Source organism: Embiotoca jacksoni, unplaced genomic scaffold (genome assembly GCF_022577435.1).
Source record: "Embiotoca jacksoni isolate LCO1_2020_lvr unplaced genomic scaffold, fEmbJac1.0.p SCAF_72, whole genome shotgun sequence".
In the NCBI taxonomy this organism is placed as follows: domain Eukaryota; kingdom Metazoa; phylum Chordata; class Actinopteri; family Embiotocidae; genus Embiotoca; species Embiotoca jacksoni.
This window is the reverse complement of record NW_027185428.1, coordinates 889176-909405: the sequence shown is the minus strand read 5'-3', so window position 1 is coordinate 909405 and position 20230 is coordinate 889176. Positions and strand designations below refer to the sequence as shown.

The 20230-nt window shown below is 45.2% G+C and overlaps 3 protein-coding genes across 7 annotated transcripts in view; 1 reads left to right on the top strand and 2 right to left on the bottom strand.

The window, feature by feature from the left end:
• Positions 1 to 778: 778 nt before the first annotated feature.
• Positions 779 to 19383, bottom strand: LOC138215334 (uncharacterized protein C2orf80). The gene is made up of 9 exons (XM_069177429.1): positions 19250 to 19383; positions 5316 to 5387; positions 5140 to 5221; positions 4973 to 5055; positions 4735 to 4825; positions 3436 to 3513; positions 3191 to 3278; positions 1146 to 1243; positions 779 to 957 (listed from the first exon to the last, which is right to left on the bottom strand). Exons 2-9 carry the CDS (start codon positions 5354 to 5356, stop codon positions 895 to 897), a joined length of 624 nt encoding a protein of 207 aa, XP_069033530.1. The 5' UTR covers positions 5357 to 5387; positions 19250 to 19383; the 3' UTR covers positions 779 to 894.
• sgo2 (shugoshin 2) lies at positions 7705 to 13778 on the bottom strand. The gene is made up of 9 exons (XM_069177428.1): positions 13664 to 13778; positions 12981 to 13107; positions 12710 to 12885; positions 12529 to 12603; positions 12301 to 12353; positions 12043 to 12194; positions 10128 to 11957; positions 9367 to 9481; positions 7705 to 8465 (listed from the first exon to the last, which is right to left on the bottom strand). Exons 2-9 carry the CDS (start codon positions 13081 to 13083, stop codon positions 8357 to 8359), a joined length of 2613 nt encoding a protein of 870 aa, XP_069033529.1. The 5' UTR covers positions 13084 to 13107; positions 13664 to 13778; the 3' UTR covers positions 7705 to 8356.
• Positions 19384 to 19489: 106 nt separating the features above from the next.
• Positions 19490 to 20230, top strand: part of pikfyve (phosphoinositide kinase, FYVE finger containing) — a 66930-nt gene continuing 66189 nt past the window's right edge. For 2 of the 5 annotated variants that reach the window (XM_069177421.1, XM_069177418.1), the window contains exon 1: positions 19490 to 19604. The gene's annotated coding sequence lies outside the window, so the exon portion shown is untranslated. Of the gene's footprint in view, positions 19605 to 20195 lie in introns of those variants that run through there. The other 3 variants (XM_069177422.1, XM_069177420.1, XM_069177419.1) reach the window with 3 other exon arrangements.

Sequence of the window (20230 nt, the reverse complement as noted above, 5' to 3'; positions counted from 1 at the left end):
GCACGGAGGAGGAGGTGTGTGTGTGGGGAGGGGGGGGGAGGCTTTGCTGGTGACACTGTTGGTGATTTATTCAGAATTCAAGTCATACTTAACCAGCATGGCTCCCACAGCATTCTGCAGCGACATGCCATCCCATCTGGTTTCAGCTTAGTGGGACCAGCATTTGTATTTCAACAGGACAACGACCCCAAACACACCTCCAGGCTGTTTGACCAAGAAGGAGAGTGATGAGTGCTGCGTCAGATGACCTGGCCTCCACCATCACCGACCTAAACCCAATGAGACGGTCTGGGATGAGTTGGACCGCAGAGTGAAGGCAAAGCAGCCAACAAGTGTTCAGCACCTCTGGGAACTCCTTCAAGACTGTTGGAAAACCATTCCAGGTGACTACTGAATCCCAAGAGTGTGCAAAGCTGTCATCAAAGCAAAAGGTGGCTACTTTGAAGAATCTAAAATCTAAAACATATTCTGGTTTGTTGAGCATTTTTTTGTTTACCACATAATTCCATATATGTTCCTTCATAGTTTGGATGTCTTCAATATTAATCTGCAATGTACAAAAAAAATTAAATAAAGAAAACCATTGAATGAGAAGGTTTGTCTAAACTTTTGACTGGTACTGTATAGTGTAATCTTAACACATTAATGTATGAATAATAATAAGATTTTTATATTTAGTAGATCATTGTATAACAGTACTGTTGAGACTTTAAATACATTTTACAGTTTCCACTGAAGTACATTTTCCATTCATTAACTAAACTATAAGACCTGAGAACTTCCTCAAGCACAGTTTAAAGGATAAAGGTTAAACAGTGAAGACAGCAGGATGGGAAGTGGTTTAACTCAAACATAAAGCAAACAGAGGCCAGAGCCGAACCGGTGGAGGACGCCTCAGTCCTGCAGAGACTCCTGTGAAGCCTCCTGGGCTCCGTCCTGGTGGCAGTGACTGCTGTCCTGAGGATGAAGCAGAGAGCTCCATTTACATCCACCGGGGGTCAGCACAGGACTTTCAGGCATATTTACAAGCAAGTTGTTGTGAAAACTCTTTCTGGGCTTTGTGTGCAACACACTTTCTTTTTCCTCTGACATGATTCTGATGATTGATAATTCCAGAGAGGAATGAGGATGCTGCGTGTACTCACACTGAAGGACTGAGGTGAACAGGAGGATTGCACTGAAACTGGTGTGGGTGGCGCGCTCCCTTTAGTCTGCTCAGACAGCCATCTTTTCAACTTTTGATCTGCAAGAGGTTTTATAAAGGTGTTTAAAACACTGGTGAGTGAACATTCTGAATTTTACCATTGACATGAAACTTGAGCTGACAGAACGCACATCAAATTTTTGGTAAATTTTTTTGTGGAATTGAAAGAAATAGCAGGGAGCCAAAAATCCTCTAGTCGGGGTGGTGGGGAGCAACGTTACGCGCTGTGATCAGGGCTGTTCTCATGTTGGAGAAGCCTGTTGCCATGGCACCATGGTTCAGGTGGTCTGCAGCTAATGTTTTCCCTCAGACGCTTCATAACGTCACAGTAAAACCAACCATCATCCATCAGTGATGTCATCGTTGGTTTGTGAGTGTTATGAAGCCTCCAGTTCAGATTCTGTCCGTCACCATCTTTGCTAGTTCAGAGTGGTTTGGAGCAGGAAGTGACCATATTTGGACGAGCTGGGGGAGGAGCCAGTGGTAGATCTGACTGGAAACCTGACGATACTACGTCTGGCCCACCGATAGCTGTAACCTGACTGCACCACAGGCCTGTCAATCAAACAGACACGCCCCCAAAAACAGGTCTTCTTGAATCTTCTTTTCTAATGAATGAGGGATTATTTTCAGATGGACCTCCAGAAAACTAATAAGAAGGAGTGACTTTAGCTAACAACACTGAGATAACTGATGGACACATTTTATTCACTTTGGATTTGATGACAGAAGTTGAATGGGAGTCTATGGAGCCGGAGGCTTTTTGGAGCCGACCTCTAGTGGCACTCGCTGGTATTGCAGCTGAAGACACTTCTGCATCGGAACCATTTTTCAGACCCGGAAGTTACGAACACTTTTATATCCAGTCTGTGAAAAGATTCGGTGTTGACAGTCTGACCCTGGGGAACAAACTCACGGTTGCACAACCTGGTGATGTTAAAGAAAACCCACCTGGTGTCTCCTGACCTGACACGCCTTCCCACTTGAAATGGGAAAGTCACTCAGAAGGACTCGCCCGGCTCATCGCTTCATGTTCGTAGGGTTTTTGAAGCATGTCAAGGGTCTCTGTTGACGATTTTGCGAGTTTGACACAAAATATGACGTGCGCTTGTAACTTGGAATACTTGCATGAAAGCGAAAGCTTGCCCTGCTCAGTGAACACTACTGTGCTGTTAACTGTTCGTCTCAGACACCTCGTACTCCTGAACTGAAGTACATTTGGAGTATTTCCTTTACATTATGCTTCTACTGCACCACATTCAAGAGGGAAGTGTTATGCTTTATTATATCCGATATTTGGCTACTAAATTTTGATGAGCATATAGAATACAATACACTGATATAAATCAAACTACTTGAAGATATAAAAAAGTTGTAATGTGATTTTATTTTAAACATTATGTCAAACATAATCATGGAAGGCTCACAGAGGACATTCTTCTGGAACGTATTTGGTGCGTATGTGGTTCTGTTCAACCCTAAACAGTCAATTATTAGACTTGTTTCCAGGCAGCTGTTCTTTAATTTGTCTCAGCGAGGGATTGAATTGATTTTTATCTACAGGTGATAACAATCAAGTCTCTCTTCAGCTGAATGTGACTTAAATGAAGGAGATGTTTATTGATTTGTGAAGAAATTTCCTTATTTTTGTGCCAACTGTCATTAAAACTGAGCCGGTGGAGGCAGTTCGTTAGTAGAGGTACTTGGGGACAGTTCTCAACTTTGATGGCAGGACAAGTCTGATATGTAAAAAGTCAAATCAGAGGTTGTTCTTCATAAGAAAGTTGAGAAGTTTCGTTGTTGAGCTATCAATCTGAAGGCTCGTGGAGTCTTTTCAAAGTCAAAACCACTCAATTTTACGGGCTACAGCGTGAGATCATTAGTCTCATCTTCCATTGGACCTTTAAACAGGAAATAGCTTTATTCTATGAGTGGAAACTCACTGACATAGATGTAAAGAGATGTAAGGAGTGTCCACACACTTACTGTGCTTCTTGGAGTGGTGCACCGCCTTGTAAGATCCCAGCATGGCAAACGGATGGTAGGACAGACTGAAGGGATACACAATGGAGCCCTTTGGTTAAAAAAAAAGAAGAAAAAAGCGTGGCATTACCTTTTCTGTAGGAGCAAAATGTTATGAGAAGAAGATAGAAAACCAATGGTAGCCACAAATAATAAGATCCAAACTGTATCTGTTCTCATACAAGCGTTCCCCAGGATCCTCAGTGTACCTTGGACTGCTGGCTGGGGTACGAAGCGGCGGGTTTACACCGGTACAGAGCCAAGATGTCCTCCACTGGCAGGCTGTTCTGAAGCACCAGCACAATATGCAACATGCAAAGGTTCAAAATGTGCAGATTAACTATTAAATACAATCTGTCGCTGCATGACGTTCACCTCAGGAAGATTTTAATTAGGACATCAGGACCTTTCTGTATGAGTCATAATTACGAGGCGCAAACAAAAGGTTAAGAGACGGACCAGAGCGCAGCACAGTAGTGCTCTTGGAGCAGGTGAAAGCAATAGTTTTTTGTAATATTTCAAGTTTGTCAGCATCAGCACCTGTGTTACCTGCATGTTTAATGACCACAGTTACATGCATGAACCTCAAACAGAGAGTACACCTCAAATATTGTGTCAAATTTTCAGGGTATAGAAAAAAAGTCCCATGGAGACAAAGCCACGTTTTCAATATGGTGTGTTGTCATGTTGGAGAAGCCTGTTGCCATGGCGCCACAGTTCGGGTGGTTCACAGCGAATGTTTTCCCTCAGACACCTCAGAAGGTCCCAGTAGAACTCAGTCTGACAACCAGCTAACAAACTACTAATTTTACCAAAAAATTGCTTGAACTCAAGTTAACAAACAACTAAAATCACTAAAAACCAGCTGAACTCAAGTTAACAAACTGCTAACAAGTTCGTCGCTTCATCGCCGTAAACTTTCTGAAGCTTTTCAAGGGTCTCTGTTGAACATTTCCAGAGTGTAACACAAAATTTGATGTGCGCTTTCTTCGCACCTCCTCCAGACTCAAATACAGGATTAAAGATATCGTGACATTTTTTCATCATTCAACTTGTCACTCAAAATGTTGAGATGATTTATAATTCAACATTTTGTATCAAATTCAAAACAAGCGAAAAATAGCGTCATGATATTTTGGACTTTTTAATAAAAAAAAAAATGTTATTCAATAATCTTTGAACTTTTAGGAACTTGGAATATAAATCAGAACCAACATATGAAAACTTTAATTGGAATTTTTTCACACCTTCCCCATAATTCCATATTGTGGCTACCAGAATTGCACAAGTTGACTCTTTTGCACCATAAAGTCTGAGGTATTGTCTTGCTCTATTTTATGTGTTATTTTATTTATATTCTCCTTCTCTGTGCTTCATCCTCAATGTTGAAAATAAAGAAAATAAACACATGGAGGAATAATATGAACCCCGCAGCTAAACTATTTGACCTTACTGAGATGTCCAGATTTAATGAAAGCTGCATTCATGTGTGAATACTCTATACTTACCATAATCATACCGGCAAAGGATGACAAGATCATAGCTTCCCGTTCTAAGCGATCAGGGTACTGGGCGCTTCCTGAGCTGCATGTGGCTCCGCTGTGGCGGACAGGAAGGTGGAAATGGATTTAACTTAAAACATACGGACAGAAGCTTCATGGAAACAGCGCGGATATAAATTTACATCGTTATGTATATGCACATAACATCTTTATCTTTAACTCAAGTTTACAAAAAACAGCTCACATGTTGTCTCTGTCAAGCACATCCCATCCTTCTTCCTTCTCCAACCACCAGAGGGTAACACTGAGGGCCAGATCGTAGTGAGCCTGTAAACACGCCATAAAGAAGTACTGAGTGGATCACATTGAAAAGCGGTTCCACGTTGACCCGCTCGGCCCGCTGAGGTTTACCAGGTCGTCCAGCATCGTGGCGGTGCCCCGCCCCTTCGGATCGAAGGAGAGTTCTCTCAGCTTCTGTCCAATGTATTCACCACTGTTTGGATGAGGAACAATATGAATTAGTTGTCATTTTAAAATATGCTTCATAATGCTTTCCAACAGTGTGCAGGGATTTAATCTCCACTCACATCAGGGCCTCAATGTCTCTTTTCAGCTGCTTTGCCTCCATGTTCTGAGTTAAAAGCTGTCATCTAGGAGTGCTGCAGAAACAACAGGACAACAGCTACATCTTATTTTATTAGTTTGTTTGTTTTGTGAGTTTGCTGTTATGTGGAATCAATCTTTGAATTTCCTTTTAAACATTTGGTTTTCTGTTCCTTTTTTTATTTCCCTGAGTTTCTTTTTACTGGTGTTACTCCCCTCATCTTCTCCTTGATCCTCTAACTCGTATTTTTTCCCCTTTCAATCTGGTCTTGTACCACACACATTTAAAATTGCTTTCCTTTATATAACCCGGGTGATCCTAATACTTTTGGCAAATGTCATTTAATATATATATGTATTACCCTGTTTTCCAAAGATTCTGGAGAAACTGTTTTTATACGAGAATTTCAAAAAACGTACAGTTGAGAACAACCATCAGTGTAGTTTATAATCTCAGCAGATCGAACACTGTTGCAGCTGGTCATCAATATTTCTTCTACTTTAGTTGGATTCAGCTTGGTGCCGGGACTCGACGGGAGTTTGTCATCTGATAGCCGCCTGCCTGCAGGCCTCCCACCGTGTGCCTGACTGAGTAATAAAGTTACACCATTGGTCAACTGATGCTGCAACTTCCTGTATCCATTTTAAGCTCCAGCGTTTCTCACGTGGTTTGGCCATAAACAAGGACTTTCTCTGGTTTCTATCAAATATTCAACGTTAATATGAGCGAGAGAAGCTCAGTGTTCAGATGGCAGTGATGCAATTAAGTTTGTGTGTTTCTCTTTTGAAGTGCAACAACGTAATAATTAGTTTATCTTTTAAGTGTGTTATTCTATTCTGCCAGCTGATTCTAAAATGGAGGTGGAGCCAAGCGGCAACCATCTGTGACGTCATCCGTTGGTTTGTGAACGGCTGGAATCAAGCCTTGAGTTCAGAATTTGTCCGTCGCCATCTTGCTAGTTTGGAGCGGTTTGGAGCAGGAAGTGACCATATTTGGGCGAGCTGGGCATCTGACTCGATCTGGTTTGAAACCGGGCAATGCTATGTCCCGCCCACCGATAGCTGTGACCTGACTGCACCACACTGCGTCTCATTTTTCAGAGCCAGAAGCTACAAACATTTATATATACAGTGTGCATGTGTAGAAGGGAGGTCGGCCAAATGAAGCCTGGTGGCTGAAACCAAAGGAAGACTCTTCCCAAAGACTGGAAGTTGGACCTGCTGCCAGAGGGGTTTACTGAACGGTTTAAAGACTTTTGTAAATAAGAGAATTCAACTTTTGTTTTTTCATACATTTTCTAAATTTCTGAAAGCATGTTTTCACTTTGTCATTATGATGGAAACAATGCTTATTTTATCCATTAAAAATTAAATCTACAACCTGATAAAGGGTGCAGGAATCAAAGGCGTCTGAATACTTGGTGAAGTGCCAGCAGTACCATCCTGGGATGGTGATGAGAGCTGGTAAAACGGGATGGTAGATTTTATAGCACCAAGGTGATTCACTGCAATGTGAGCAGGACATGAACCCGACACCCGGTGGGACTCACGCCGAGCAGCAGCAACACATTCAACCAGGCGAGTGTCCAACTGACCTGAAAAACACGTCCTCTCTAAATGGAGCTAAAAGCACAGGTTCAACCAGGAAGAAAATCTTTCTATCTCATTCTTCTTCATTTCACTCTAACTCAGGTCTCTAACCACATGACCATGGGTGTTTTGGCTGAACCAATCAGACTTCATCACGATCTCAATCAGCCAATCGTTCCCTTGCTGTCAAAATTTAAATCCGTTCTCCTTTCTTCTGCATCAGCCGCCAGGCCCGGGCGCCCCGCTGCGACCCTCCTCCACCCTTCACCTCCGGTGTTCATCGCCCGGGTCCAGATCATCAGACACTACCAACCAACCCAATGCTTATCGCTGTGTCTCTCTATGCTGTTCTTTTCTCTCTCTGCTCTCCTCTCACCTCAACCGGTCGAGGCAGATGTTCTCCACCGCTGAGCCTGGTTCTGTCTGAGGTTTCTTCCTGTTAAGAGGGAGTTTTTCCTCTCCACTGTTTGAGGTTTTTCTTCCTGTTTAAAGGAGTGTTTTTATTCCAGCTTGTTCATGTGGGAATTCAAATTGTTGTCAAATCGCCAAAGTCTCTCACATCCCTTAAGCTTCTCGTTGTTCTTGAGGATATCAATAAAATGTTGTATTTGTTCACTCAAATCAAGTCTCTCCTGATTGAACTGATGGTAAATGAGCATCAAAGCCAAAATAAAATAAAAGCCCATTTCTCTTATGCAATAATACATTTAATGTGAAGATAAAAACAATCTGACAACAGCAGAACTTCAACATGGAGGCAGCTGTACTCACCACAGTGTTGTGACTTCTGAAGGAGGACAAACTGATCAAAAACAGAAGCTTAAAAGCACGAAAGGGGTCAAAATCCTACACAATCCCAAACACGGACGGCTGCCGTCACGCCACCGTCCCCGGGACAACACAAGTCACGGCTCAGGTGAACAGACCGGACTGAATAATTTATAACCAACCTCCTGCCAATCTCTGTGATCGTTACCAAACCAGAGATCAGCGGGAGACAGGCGGAGCATCACAATATACGCAGCAGTGTGAAATGTGCAGACTGCAACACGTCACAAAAGATGAAGGGAATGACAATGTAAAAACTCTTTGGTACAAGTGAAAACTGTTGGTTAAAAAAAAGGTATGCACATATAAACAGGAAAATGTTGAATGTTCTGCACTAAAATAAATCATTTCTATTGTAAAACTTTTGTATATGCTGCAACTTAATACATATTTTCTCAGTTTGGCAACTTTGCATGAAAAATGAGCAGTACTTGGATTTACTGTTGGCACATGAAGCAGAAAGTGGCATGAAGAACCCTACAAGTATTTCAATTTTGTCCAATAATTAAATTACTTCCTTGTCCAATCTATAAAATATGGCTATCAGCAAACATCTTTCTTGAGCTTTAAACAAAACAATCAACTTTAAAAAAGGAAGTGGTTGCAGTCAGTCCGCTGTGTTGCTGACAGTCTTCTTCGGCCTCTTCCTGCCGTCCTTAAACACCGGAGAGCTTAGGAACATGCTGTCTGTGAATTTATCTCCACGCCTTATTTTGCTGTTTGGAAACAGAAACAGAATTAAAAGCAGTGTGCTTGATCATGCTGCCCGTCGTGGAGCCAGCGGGTCGGGGGTGAGTTCATCACACCTGATGTAAGTGCCACGTTTCGTGAGGTTTTGATCATCCTTCGACCTTAAACATCAACTTAATTGTCATGGCGAAACATCAAACTTTGTCACATCGCCATGGCGACACCCTTTGACGAAAACACAGTCTTCTCAATATATCATCATTAATGTCTTGAGGCTATTCTGACCCGATTTGATATTGATGTGATCAACCAGCTCGAAGAAGCATGCGAGAGTATAAAACTTGTAATTTCCTGTTGCCAGTAGGTGGCACTATGACGAGGACTGAATATACCATGCAGATGTCTTCAGGGGGGACTTTTATCAAACATGTGTAGTCTAAGCAAGTTCGGACGACGTATATAAAAATTACAGCAACTTTAATGTCATGGCAAAACGCTCCAAATGGCCACCACGCCACGCAAACACCGTTCAACAAAAACAAATTTTAATAAATTTTCATCCAAAAGGTCTAAAGACTGAACAGATCAAATTTCAAGTCGGTCCAATAAAACCTGTAGGAGGAGCCTGTTAAAGTACAACACGTACAAATCGCCAAAATGGCACCTAAATTCAAAATGTCAGACTTCCTGTTGAGTTTAAGTCGTGGTGCCAAGAGACTTTTTTGTAGATGTACATATGATACACATGTCCACCAAATTTCATTCATGTATGTGAAAGCAGCCTTGAGATCTCATTTTAGGGGGCGCTAGCGAGCCATTTTGTGACGTCCATGGCCAGAACATATAAAATACTTCCATTTTCCTCTGGGCTGATTTTTGTCGGCCACTCGGTGCTCGGGCCCTAATTAAGAACAGAGCTGTTCTCACCTGTTGAGGGTCGGCTCCTTGTAACTGACCACCACCTTGCGTCTCCTGGTCCGTCCTCCGTGGTCTCTGTCCAGGTGTGTGATGGTGTTGGTCAGCGTGCTCAGGACTCTTCCTGCTGCAACACACAACACGTCAGACCGACTCGTGAACAAACAAAATCACTGCACGTCTTCAGTTTTCAGATTACTTTGCAAACCATTGAGTGTCGGTGCACCCGAACTAGAACAAACACTCCCACAGCACTTCATCAGGATCTTATTACTGGAACACTTTTAGGATTAATGCAGGCTAGAACACCACCAGCACCCACGACCACCTCATAATACATGTCATAACATTTAGCTCTTTTTAGCTTTTATTGCACTTGTTTTATTACACTTACAAAAATATATAAAGTTCAGTCAATTCATGGGAATATATCTTCACCTCACTAATGTTTGGGGGAGCAATGGGCTCCATTAGAACACATTTCACTCTTTTTAAAACTATTTTGGACGCGTACGCACACACACACGACAGGATTATTTTCAGATGGACCTCCAGAAAACTAATAAGAAGGAGTGACTTCAACTAACAGCACCGAGATAACTAGACCAGACTAGTTGAATGGGAGTCTATGGAGCCGGAGGCTTTTTGGAGCCGACATCTAGTGGCACTCGGTGGTATTGCATCTTAAGACACTTCTAGAAGCACTTTTACATACAGTCTGTGGTTTATTCACCCTTTGATGTAACAACTAGTGAGTGAAATGAATAGCACACCTGGAGAGGCTTCAGCTGGGCCGGCAGCGGACGGCTCCTCCGGCACCACCCGGCCCGATGCTTCTCCGATGGGACTAGAGGGCGGCGAGCCTGTATCCGTGTCTGCCGTACTGACATCGACCGCCAGCCACGGCGGCAGCTCGTCCATCAACAGGTTTCCCTGACTGTGATGAGCGTCCACCATGTGACCGCAGGAGTCCGACGCACTGCAAACACTCCCACTCTTGTCTCGTCTCTTCTGTCTGAAGACCACGAACGTCTTCCGTGGACTCCTGCTTCCTGCATCTGTATGCAGCTCCAGTGTCCGTCTGCACGCTTTGGGCTTCACGTCCATCCTGGACTTTGACTTGGTGGGTATTGAATCATACACATGTTCAAAGATGTCCAACTTTTCACTGATGTAACAATGTGAGTCCGGCTCTTGTTCTGGTTCGGTTCCAGGATGGTCCGCGGCACGACAACATGCTTCATTCTCAGATCCCAAGTCTTTGCTGCAACGGCCACGTTTCTTCTTCTTCTGCTGGTCATTTAAAGCCTCGTCATCCTCCTCCTTCAACGTGGCCTTCTTCTTGCTGGATTTGCCCGTTCCTTCTCTCCTGGCTTTTTTATGTTTGTAGAACTCTGAGCCTGAAGCAGCCGGTTGGTTCAGCAGCAGCGGCGCTTCTCCCGACTCCTGCGTGTCCAGCCGAGGATGCTTCCCACAGCTCAGCATCTCCGTGCGTTCATTCCATCTGGTTCGTTGTTCAGCGACACTTTCGTCTGTGACCGTTAGTGTTTCCAGCCCACAGCCTGGTCCTGCATCGGGGAGCAGGTCCCGGTCCGATGAGGCGCTGTCCGTGGCGATTGAGATGACAAACGTGGATCTGCATCGTGACCTGTGACCCCTGGAATCAGTCGCGTTCTTCACTTTGCTCTGTGGTTTATCGCCGCGAGCGGAAAGATGCTCCGCGTATCCTGACTCACTTTCATGAAGGAACTCTTTTGGTAGTTGTTGATCTTTTCGTTCTTCTTCCACATGAACGTGGACCTGCTCCCCTTTGGACCGACTGCTGTCACTGTCACCAGAAGGCAAAGTGACTGGAGTGGTTCTGGTGACTGAAGGCATCCTGCCTCTGGTTCTGGACCTCCTGCATGTGATTCTGGAGCTTGCTAGTCCTGCAGGACTGTTCACTGCTGCATCTGCGCTGACTTTTGGGAATTCACATCCAGGATCCTTGAAATAGTCGTCCAGGTCCGATGGGACAATGTCACGGGATTTCAATTTGTCTTTTGATGTTTTCTGATGTTCGCCCAGTCTGGGGATGCGAGAGGTGGTGATGCTCCGACGGCGTGTTGCGGGTGAGTGACGCTGAGGACCGGCTGGGTGCTGCTCATCGCTCAGTACCTCGCTCCACTTCAGAGCCACAGAGTTCTGTACGTCTGCGCTCAAAGCACAGACTCGCTCCGTATCCTTCCTGCCCTTCGGCTTCCTGGATCGGCCTGTTTTTTGGGCTTTGGTTTCCACGGCGATAATCTCACCCACATCACTGAGCGTCATCTCCATCGTTGCGTTCAGGAGCACTGTTTTCTCATGGTTGTTGCCGAGCTGTGGTTCGTGCTCCGCGTCTGCGCCGCCGGAAGGGTTCTCACCTCCACAGAGGGACGGGGTGGATTTCTCACACATGCGACGGTTCTGAAGACGGAGGATGGACTTCACATCCAAACTGGACTGAGAGAACATCACCGATTGGCTCTCCACCTTGTCTCTCTGCTCATTGGACGGACAGGACGTTCTGGTCGGAGCGGTTTCTACACGCTGGCTTGAACACCTTTCCTCAGCATGTGTGTTACCTGTGAAACAAGACATCAGTATCATTGGGCAGATAATACGATCTGCTGCTTTTAACACAAACCCTCCTAGCTTTCACCCTCCTACCATCGCAAACATCAGCAGAGGTTTTGTGTCTGCTCGGGACACCAACGACATCCTGGAGGTGTTTCTCAGGAAGACAGCTCTCTGTTGTTCTTTCGCTGGGACGCATCAAATTGCTTGAAGGTTCTGGCTGCAGTGGAAACAGATCCGTAAGACTGAAATGGGGTGAAAAAGCCAGACAGAGGAGGGAAGAAATATCAGAATCCGTTCACTCGCTGTCGACTGAAAGTACACAGCAGCCCAGATGGACTCATTTCTGACCTTCCTGCTGCAACATTTTCCTTGTTGGTGTCCTCTGACAGTTTCAGATAATCCTGTGGGAGACAAATACACTTTTGTAATTTCAATGAGCTTCAGACAGCTGTTGTACTTTTAAAGCCGTGTGGAACAGCTGACAAAGAAACCCAAGTTATAAATGGGTTCTTCTATCAGGAAGAGAACAGCTTTGTTCCGTCCTACAGAATAACCAGCGCAGAGAGGAACCCTCACCCCGTCAGAGAACAGCTCCGCCACCATGTCCACATGCTGCAGAGTATTATTGTGCAGATTCTTCCAGATGAGGAGCTGTAAGAGGAAAACAAGTCAATAAAATCAGCGATCACCTCTAAAAGAACATCGCTAAGATCGTCTCTGCATCATAACCATCATTTGAACTGAACAACCAACGCACCAGTTTCCTCTCCTTGTATTTCTTGGTGGCCAGTTCGAAGCACAGAGACTCCACTTGTTTCTGTAGGTACATGACCTCCATCTCCAGCTGCCTGCTTCTCTCCTTCTGCGTCTCCAAGGCAACCGCTAAGGCCTTGTTGTTGGTCTTTAAAGACACCTTAAAGAAGGACGAGGTGTCTGGTGTGGTCGTGAAGAAGGAGGACAGCAGAAGGAGAATTATTTTCTGTCGGAGAGCCCCAAAAACAAACAGTACAAGTTGGACAAGGACTCACTCAGAATCTTATTTTTGATCTTTGATGCTGCAGCTGAAGTCTGCTTGGAAACTTTTGAAGGCGTCTTCACAGGAAGCATCGTCGGTTTCACAGGGAACATCATCAGGAGAATCTGAAAATCAAAACCCTGGAAGACACAGGTCATTCATTTCGTTAGAGACGGGACCACCTGTAAAGGATCAATATTATAGCCGCCCCCCTTTGTTTGGCATCCCAACAAGATCAATAGGAAACACACCAGACGTCATGTTATTACCGCCATATAAATAAAATCTCTTGCGCTCCTCGTTATTTACAAGTATTTACTTTCCCATCCATGCAATTAACTAATTCTCAGAAAGTAGTGAAAGAAATGCATCATGTTTGAAAAATTATCGGGTTTAATGAAAATACAATGAGAAGTAGCCGATCAATGAAGGATCCACCTCATAAATCATGGCTTATTTCTGTCTGACATGATATCAGTACTTCTGATGTTGTTTTCAACAATAAAATGATATTGATGTCTGTGGACGAGGCCTTCGTGTTTTTTTTTTTACTTTGGGACTGAAGTTAACTTTGCAGATGAGCCGGAAAACTTCAGTCATTGAGCCGACGTTAACATTTGCTAACTTTTTTTTAATTGCAGCTGAGCTGACTGCGCTCCTAACTGATGTAACCGGCGCTTTCTCTCACAAACTTACCTATTTTAAATGTGAACCAGCGGTGACGTGTGTCTCTTGCAGATAAATTCCCGTGATAATGACCGTGAACTGATGATTATGATCAAATAAGGCGAATAAAACTTGACCGGTTAGTTGTACAGCGCTGAAAACACCGTTGATTCAGTTTTGAATTTACACAAACAGTCCGATGAGCTTCTGCGCAAGCGCGAAGGGGCGGGTCCAGGAGCGGGAGACCAATCAGGAACGATCTTGTATTGGATTTTCTTCCCCTTGGTTTGTCTATTCAGGCAGGCTTTAGACCAAAAATACGGGAACAAATATTAAAATGAAATAAAAGAGAGTGGGTTGGCTCATACAGGAGGCTGTTTTTCACTTATGGAAAGAGTTTTTACGGCCTTACAATTCTGACTGAATTAAATTAGTTTTTTAGCCTTAAACATGCTGTTTTAGGTTAGGTTAGGTTAGGTTAGGTTAGGTAGGTTAGGTTAGGTAGGTTAGGTTAGGTTAGGTTAGGTTAGGTTAGGTAGTTACTTTATTAATCCCCGAGGGGAAATGTTTTCGCTACAGCAGCATACAGACGCAATAAGGTAATAATAGAAAAGCAATAAAATAGCAGTAAAATGGCAGTAAAAATATAAAATATAAAATGCACAGTATATACAGTACACTATATATATATATATTATATACAAACAACCAAGAAACACAGTCAACAGTATTTTGCCAGAGGTGAGTTATTGTACAGTCTTGTTGCGGTCGGCAGGAATGATCTCCTGTATCAGGAACGATCTCCTGTATCAGGAACCACCTCCTGTATCAGGAATGATCTCCTGTATCAGGAATGATCTCCTGTATCTGGAATGATCTCCTGTATCAGGAACCACCTCCTGTATCAGGAATGATCTCCTGTATCAGGAACGATCTCCTGTATCAGGAACCATCTCCTGTATCGGGAATGATCTCCTGTATCAGGAATGATCTCCTGTATCAGGAACCATCTCCTGTATCAGGAACCACCTCCTGTATCAGGAACGATCTCCTGTATCAGGAACCACCTCCTGTATCAGGAATGATCTCCTGTATCAGGAACGATCTCCTGTATCAGGAACGATCTCCTGTATCAGGAACCATCTCCTGTATCGGGAATGATCTCCTGTATCAGGAATGATCTCCTGTATCAGGAACCATCTCCTGTATCAGGAACCACCTCCTGTATCAGGAACGATCTCCTGTATCAGGAACCACCTCCTGTATCAGGAATGATCTCCTGTATCAGGAATGATCTCCTGTATCTGGAATGATCTCCTGTATCAGGAACCACCTCCTGTATCAGGAATGATCTCCTGTATCAGGAACCACCTCCTGTATCAGGAATGATCTCCTGTATCAGGAATGATCTCCTGTATCTGGAATGATCTCCTGTATCAGGAACCACCTCCTGTATCAGGAATGATCTCCTGTATCAGGAACGATCTCCTGTATCAGGAATCATCTCCTGTATCGGGAATGATCTCCTGTATCAGGAATGATCTCCTGTATCAGGAACCATCTCCTGTATCAGGAACCACCTCCTGTATCAGGAACGATCTCCTGTATCAGGAACCACCTCCTGTATCAGGAATGATCTCCTGTATCAGGAACCATCTCCTGTATCAGGAACCATCTCCTGTATCAGGAACCATCTCCTGTATCAGGAACGATCTCCTGTATCAGGAACCACCTCCTGTATCAGGAACCATCTCCTGTATCAGGAACCATCTCCTGTATCAGGAACCATCTCCTGTATCAGGAACCATCTCCTGTATCAGGAATGATCTCCTGTATCTGTCCTTGTGACAGCGGAGCTGGATGAGTCTTTTGGAGAACGTCCTCCTCTGTCCCTGCAGCAGGTGGAGAGGGTGGTCAGGATTATCCAATATGGATAATAGTTTCCTCAGCGTCCTCCTCTCCACCACCTTTTCCAGACTATCCAGATTGTAGCCGATGATGGAGCCGGCCTTCTTAACCAGTTTGTTAAGTCTGTTGGTGTCTCCGGCTCCAATGCTCACCCTCCCTCCCCTCCACCTCTCCCCCCCAGCAGACCACAGTGAAGTACAGTTCACTGGTCACAACAGATGGTAGAACATCTCCAACATCTCGCTGCACACATTGAAGGATCGAAGTTTCCTCAAGAAAAAGAGTCGACTCATCACCTTCTTGTAGACAGCGTTGATGTTGGTCTTCCAGTTCAGTCTGTTGTCATGGAGACACCAGGTACTTGTACTCCTCCACCATGTCCACCTCCTCTCCCAGAACTCTCAGCGGTTGTGGAGCCGTCGTCTTCCTCCTGAAGTCGACCACCATCTCTCTGGTCTTGGCCACGTTCAGGAGGAGGTGATTTCTACCAGCCCACTCCACAAAGTCCTCCACTACTGCCCTGTACTCCTCCTCCCGTCCATCCCTTATACACCTTCCACTGACTCCTCCTCCCGTCCATCCCTTATACACCGTCCACTGACTCCTCCTCCCGTCCATCCCTTATACACCGTCCACTGACTCCTCCTCCCGTCCATCCCTTATTCACCGTCCACTGACTCCTCCTCCCGTCCATCCCTTATACACCGACCACTGACTCCTCCTCCCGTCCATCCCTTATACACCGTCCACTGACTCCTCCTCCCGTCCATCCCTTATACACCGTCCACTGACTCCTCCTCCCGTCCATCCCTTATACACCGTCCACTGCAGAGTCATCAGAGAACTTCTGCAGATGTCTTGACTCTGAGTTGTTCTGGAAGTCAGTGGTGTAGAAGGTGAACAGGAAGGAGACAGAACAGTTCCCTGAGGAGCTCCAGTACCACTGACCACCATATCAGACAGCACACTGCCCAGACGGACAAACTGTGGTCTGCCTGTCAGGTAGTCAGTGATCCAGGAGACGGTGGACGTGTCCACCCCCACCACCCGCAGCTTCTCACTCAGCAGCAGTGGTTGGATGGTGTTGAATGCACTGGAGAAATCAAAGAAAGTGATTCTCACAGAGTCACCGGTTCCGTCCAGGTGAGACTGAGCTCGTTGCAGCAGGTAGATGATGGCGTCGTCCACTCCCACATGAGGCTGGTACGCAAATTGTAGAGGGTCCAGAGAAGATTTCACCAGCGGTCTGAGGTGGGCCAAGACCAGCCTCTCCAGCACCTTCATCACATGAGATGTGAGGGCAACCGGTCGGTAGTCGTTGTTGCCAGATGGAGTCGTCTTCTTAGGGACTGGAACCAGGCAGGACGTCTTCCACAGCACCGGGACTTCCTCCTGCTTCAGGCTCAGGTTGAAGAGGTGTTGTAGGACCTCAGCCAGCTGGACGGCGCAGGTCTTCAGGACCCCGGGGCTGATGCCGTCAGGTCCTGCAGCCTTGCGCTGGTGGAGTCTCTCCAGCTGTCTCCTAACCTGGCCAGTCGTCACAGAGAGGGGGGTGGGAGGGGGTGTCGATGGAGGAAGAGCCCTTTGAGATTGAGGGCTCTATGCAGTTCACCAGGGGGGTAGAGGGGGGAGGGGGGAGGCAGCAGAGGTGTTTGGGAGGTGTAAGGTGTGGAGGAGACAGATGAGGGTGGTGAACTAAACCTGTTGAAGAAACAGTTTAGCTCATTGGACCTCTCCAGGTTCCCCCTGGTTGTTCCTCTCCAGGTTCCCCCTGATTGTTCCTCTCCAGGTTCCCCCTGGTTGTTCCTCTCCAGGTTCCCCCTGGTTGTCTCTCTCTCCCCTTGAACCCAGTAATCTCCTTCATACCGGTCCACACCTCCCTCACGTTGTTCTGCTGGAGTTTGGCCTCCAGCTTCCTCCTGTAGGAGTCCTTGCACTCCCTCATCTTCTCCTTCAGGTGGCGCTGCACTCTCCTGAGCTCCTCCCTGTCCCCAGACCTGAAGGCTGCTTTCTTCTTATTAAGAAGCACCTTCAGGTCACTGGTGATCCACGGCTTGTTGTTGGGGAAGCAGTGTACAGTCCGGGATGGTACGGTGGAGTGTTCACAGAATTTGATGTATTCTGTGATACAGTCCGTCCTGCTGTTGATGTCAACAATCTATTTATTTATTTAACAATTTATCAATCAGAATATAAGGTGAATTGTAGCAATATAAATACTCAGGCACGGTACGTAATTACAATCTTTACGAGGATGTTTCCGTTTCACAGGAGTATATTTTAACTCCATTTTGAAGATGATTTGATACTTTTTGCTCAACACATTCGAATTATAGATGAAAGAAGCTACAATTTAAAAAACAAAAAAAAAGTTCTTCCCCTCTAAACTTTAAATGTTGGAGTCCCAAAGACTTCAGAAATGTGTCATCCATATTTAATGAATCACAAATGTTAGAAAAATGTTCCAAAATGTGACATTTGTGTCACAAAATCTATGTTCTTGTTCTTTTTGTTCAAAAGTGTAGATTTGTGTATGGACAATAGATGCATATCTCAATTGACCATGTAATTTAAAATCATTAGTTATAATCATGTTAGTTTAACATTTATATCAATCAAAAAAAAATTATAAATGTAATTTTAAAACTAAAGGATTTTTTTTTTTTACGATTAAAGTGCTGATTAAAATATATTATAAACAAATACATATTGAATGAAGTCAACATTTTGCAGGGTGAATATGTGTGCACATGAACAAATTAAAGAGTATGTGCACAAATACACAACTGTGTAAAAAAAAAAAAAAGTCCCTATGAAGGTTCAAATCCAACCTCAGCCTGTGGATGTTCTGGTGAAGTAAAAACACTGCAGGGCAAATTTTACATTAGAATAAGTATTATCAGCTAAAAACATGAAAAGCATGAAAAGTAGGACTTGGGTCTCCTGTGGCTCATATATAGAATTGCTCATATGAATGTGGAACTACAGTTACTGGTGTAATCCAGTGGTTCCCGTCCAGCTCTGTTGGTGTCTGGTTGTTATTCTCACCTTTACGCGCGCGCTCTCCCGTCGCGGTGTCGCCGAGCAGCAACCAACAGTTACCGTTATGAAGCTTTGACTTGTGAATTATCATTTTGAAGCTAGAAGTGACTATACTTTTACAATCTGACTTCATCTGATTGGTAAACCAAGGACACTGCCCCCCCCCCCCCCCCCCCCACACACACACACAACAGTGGAAACCTGGCTGCACCACATGCCTGTAAATAATATCCTAATATCTAATTAATGATGTGATTATCAGATGGACTACCAGCAGAGTAGTAAGGAGTGACTGAAGTCAATAATATCAAAATGACTTTGTATTTCATGAAAGAAGTTGAATGGGAGTCTGTGGAGCCTTTCTGGAGTCAACCCCTCGCGGTCCTCGGCAGTGTTGGAGTTTAATGCACTTCTTCATTGCCCTCCATTTTAAGATCTATGGAAGGAGCTCTCTCTCTTTCTCTCTGTGGAAGTAGATGAAGACGTGCTCCACTCTGGAGCTGCAGCTCATTTTATTAAAATGTATTTATATTAAACTCGTCAGGTGTCCAAATCACAGCAAATGTTGCAGTGCACACCCTCGGATCAACCAGCAATACATACCAAGTGTGAAGCAGATGGGACAAATAGTGGTCAAGATATGGAGGGACAATCATACATACTTACATAAAAACAGAAATACACGCTTGTACAGTAGGTGACGGTAAAGTTGTTTGCAATCTGCCAGTTAATCGAAAGAAGAAGGAGAAGAAGAGGAGGAGGAAGAAGAAACCCATCATGAGAATTGATCGGGGTTCAATCGATGTATCTGAGTGCGACCTGTGCTGTCTGTTTTCCCGATCACAACACTATCAGGTCTTGATTCGTCAGGGCTGCTTGTTGCTTTTCGGGAGTCGACCTCTTTCACCAGGTCCCTTTTACAGATGCCTCTGAAGTCGGAGTGCTTCACCCGTGATGCCGGAGTGCTTCACCCGTGATGCCGGAGTGCTTCACCCGTGATGCCGGCCTCATGACGTCCACGGTAACCCTCGTTCATTAGCTGTCACTGCAGTTCACTCATGTTTCCTGTGTCGAGGTTGTTGTAGCCCACCGGCCAGCTAGCACACATCGCTAACGCCGGCTAGCTTGGCTAAAAACAGTCGTAGCTGCCACTAAAGGCGTCGATGAGCTCGGTGAGCTCGGTGGGCTCGGTGGGCTCGGTGGGCTCGGTGAGCTCGGTGGGCTCGGTGAGCTCGGTGGGCTCGGTGGGCTCGGTGAGCTCGGTGGGCTCGGTGGGCTCGGTGAGCTCGGTGGGCTCGGTGAGCTCGGTGGGCTCGGTGGGCTCGGTGAGCTCGGTGGGCTCGGTGAGCTCGGTGAGCTCGGTGGGCTCAAACTGCTGCAGACAGTAACGAGATGTGCACTGAATGCTGCATCAAACACGTCAGTCCAATGACACAATATAATTCAATTAGGCAACTGAACCGGTCACGAGTTAGTTGCAGAAACAACCGTAACGTCCCGGAGGGTTTGAACTACGTCTGCAGACTCTCAGCGACATCCAGCGGCAGGAAACGATCCTGTGAACGTGAACTTTGAGACACACGGGCTGATAAAGACGGAGGGTTTGTTCAGGAAACGGGAGTCGTGCTCCGGCCTGTTGTGGTCACA

What these genes read in the sequence shown, in the direction of transcription:
- LOC138215334 (XM_069177429.1), bottom strand. Translation starts at nt 5,356, where the DNA reads ATGGAGGCAAAGCAGCTGAAAAGAGACATTGAGGCCCTGAT. An exon ending in ACCCCAGCCAGCAGTCCAAG is followed by an intron (nt 3,279 to 3,435) that starts GTACACTGAGGA and finishes TTTTAACCAAAG; the next exon opens with GGCTCCATTGTGTATCCCTT. An exon ending in GTTCACCTCAGTCCTTCAGT is followed by an intron (nt 958 to 1,145) that starts GTGAGTACACGC and finishes CTTCATCCTCAG; the next exon opens with GACAGCAGTCACTGCCACCA.
- sgo2 (XM_069177428.1), bottom strand. Translation starts at nt 13,083, where the DNA reads ATGATGTTCCCTGTGAAACCGACGATGCTTCCTGTGAAGACGCCTTCA. An exon ending in AATACAAGGAGAGGAAACTG is followed by an intron (nt 12,604 to 12,709) that starts GTGCGTTGGTTG and finishes TTCCTCTTACAG; the next exon opens with CTCCTCATCTGGAAGAATCT. An exon ending in AAGGAGCCGACCCTCAACAG is followed by an intron (nt 8,466 to 9,366) that starts GTGAGAACAGCT and finishes GTTTCCAAACAG; the next exon opens with CAAAATAAGGCGTGGAGATA.